At 40.2% G+C, this 2,265-nt stretch overlaps 1 protein-coding gene across 1 annotated transcript; it reads right to left on the bottom strand.

Moving 5' to 3' along the window:
- Window positions 1-623: 623 nt before the first annotated feature.
- On the bottom strand, window positions 624-1,775 carry LOC149844939 (uncharacterized). The gene has a single exon (XM_089986548.1). The coding sequence runs from the start codon at window positions 1,773-1,775 to the stop codon at window positions 624-626; it is 1,152 nt and encodes a 383-aa protein (XP_089842674.1).
- Window positions 1,776-2,265: the final 490 nt, after the last annotated feature.

Below are 2,265 nucleotides of genomic sequence, written 5' to 3'. Positions count from 1 at the left end.
TAGAATTTGGAAGGATAAGCCTCCAGATCTTTTTCCTACATTACAATAATGGTGCTTGGTGTAATTATTCTTGTAATCTGATAGGGGTCAGAGTAACCCCAACAAGGAAATCCATTAAAAAAAGGGTATTTCAGTAGTCAACTGACACCTTGTGAACGTCCACTTTCAACATACTATCATCTTGTAAAAGCAAAATTACTTTTGAATTGCAAAAAAAGAAAAAAAAAAAAAGACAATTGCATTAAGGGAAGAAAACAACTGGTAAAAGATGGAAATTGACAGAAGAACCATATTTTTCTGTATGCACGGTTTGATATTCATAGTCTCCACAGAACTCAGACTTAACACAGAGAGACGTCAATTTGGAATTGTTTTCCCACTGCAAATCTATTGCTTCTCAAGAAGGGCAACATTGATAAATACAAGTTGTCTTTTTGAAATATGTCTTCCTCATCTTTTCCATAAGAGGATGTTGTCAAGCTTCAATCCAACTATTGCATTTCAGGATTCAAACAAACCAAGTACACACTATAAAACTCATCCAATAGAAAAGAGAAAATGTTGAAGAATTAACCTGAGATTAGTTTACCTTGTCAATGTGAAACCGATCAATCGAGAATTCATCATTTTGTCATCCTTGTATAAGCATCAAACACATCAGGATGGTCATCTTTATACTTAATCACATAGTGCTCAAAGAACTTCTTCTCATTCATACACAAGATGGTGGACATACGTAAATTTCTTTTAAGAATCTTCTTCGAAACCAACATGTTCATCACAGAATGCCGAGGAATAATTCTTTTGTCCATGCTCATTCTCAGAATATTTGGACAATGTGCTACTTCTGAAGGCTTGTATTTGAGCTCATCCATGAAGAACTCCATTGCTTTCTGCATTTTTCTCTCAGACATTGACAGAAACAACGGGCATTTCTGAAACGCCAAAAGAATTTCGCCTTCATTCAATCCAAAGCGCTTCAAGATCTCGAATTTGGAATCCCAAGTAGACTGATTCATCGAGGAGATGACCCAAACCGCGTGCGGCAACATGCCAGATCCTTGCTCAAACCCCAATTCATAGGCTTTCTTCACAATTTCCTCAAGCCGATTAGGCTTCACCATCAAAAGCATAGGCTTTCTAACTATAAATTTCAACACAGTCTCTTCGGGAACGCCGGAGCGATGCAAAATCGAGATGTTTGGCTCCATCCTCTTCCTGATATCACATGTAAAGAACCAACTAGAGTTCCTGATTGACCTGACCACATCTTCATCATTATGAAGCAAGGACCTAAGGCAGCCAATGGCTGGCAATATCCATTTATGGATATCTCTGTTCAGATATTTTGCTTGAGAGACAACCAAATCCGCAAGTCGAACGCCGGAGAGACCCAAATCCTGAAAGGCCCTGATCTTGGGTTCCAGATCTTTCTCTAAACCAACTTCCAGAACTCTTGGATAATAATCAATGAGTTTCTTCATGTGGGTATCGGTGAAACCGCTAAATTTCAAGAAATTTATCACATTTTCAGCATTTGTAATGCAACCCTGGCTTCCTAGCTTCTCTGATATACAGATAGCATGTTGTGAAGGGAACCCACATGAATTGATGAGATAACCGACCATATTTGGTGATGGTTTCTTCAGAGGAGGAGGTGATGATGGTGGGTGGTTTTCATTGATGGTGGTGGAAAATGATAGCACCCAACGTCTCAAATATGCAAAAGCAGTGGCCCTCAAACTCAAAGATGTGTGTTTTCGAAGGGGATTCATCACCAGTCACCACCAACAGCAAAAACTGGAGAGAGAGAGAGAGAGAGAGAGAGAGAGAGAGAGAGAGAGAGTACCTCGTTTGACTTGGGACTGGCTGCAAGCGAAGTGGAGGGACTCGAGAGGGATTGAGGGAAGCTGAAAGGAGGCGAAAAACCTTTGTTGGGTGTTGCTCGTGGGTGGGTCGTGGTAGACCCAAACCCGACCAGGTTAATGGCGAACCGGATTCAGAAATTCAGATCCAGATTCCGGATGTGTACACGATTCAGCATTTTTCGATAACGTTCCGGTATCCGTCTTCATCAAAAAATACAGTACAATTTTTTGACAAAAGCCGACTTCTTTATCACAAATTAACAGTTGAATTGATTGGGTTGGATCGGATTTTTTCTTACCACTTCAGACCCGTCTCGTTATTGGAACATAAAAATCAAAATCAGTGAAAATGACCTTGGTTGTCTCATAAATGGGTCCATGCACAAGCCCTATCGAT

Source organism: Nuphar pumila, chromosome 2 (genome assembly GCF_984573655.1).
Source record: "Nuphar pumila chromosome 2, dmNupPumi1.hap1.1, whole genome shotgun sequence".
NCBI classification, from domain to species: domain Eukaryota; kingdom Viridiplantae; phylum Streptophyta; class Magnoliopsida; order Nymphaeales; family Nymphaeaceae; genus Nuphar; species Nuphar pumila.
The sequence above is the reverse complement of the archived record's forward strand: the minus strand, read 5'-3'. Positions and strand labels throughout refer to the sequence as shown.

Bases quoted from the DNA above. Each gene is read 5' to 3' on its own strand.
- LOC149844939 (XM_089986548.1), bottom strand. From the start codon at position 1,775: ATGAATCCCCTTCGAAAACACACATCTTTGAGTTTGAGGGCCACTGCT.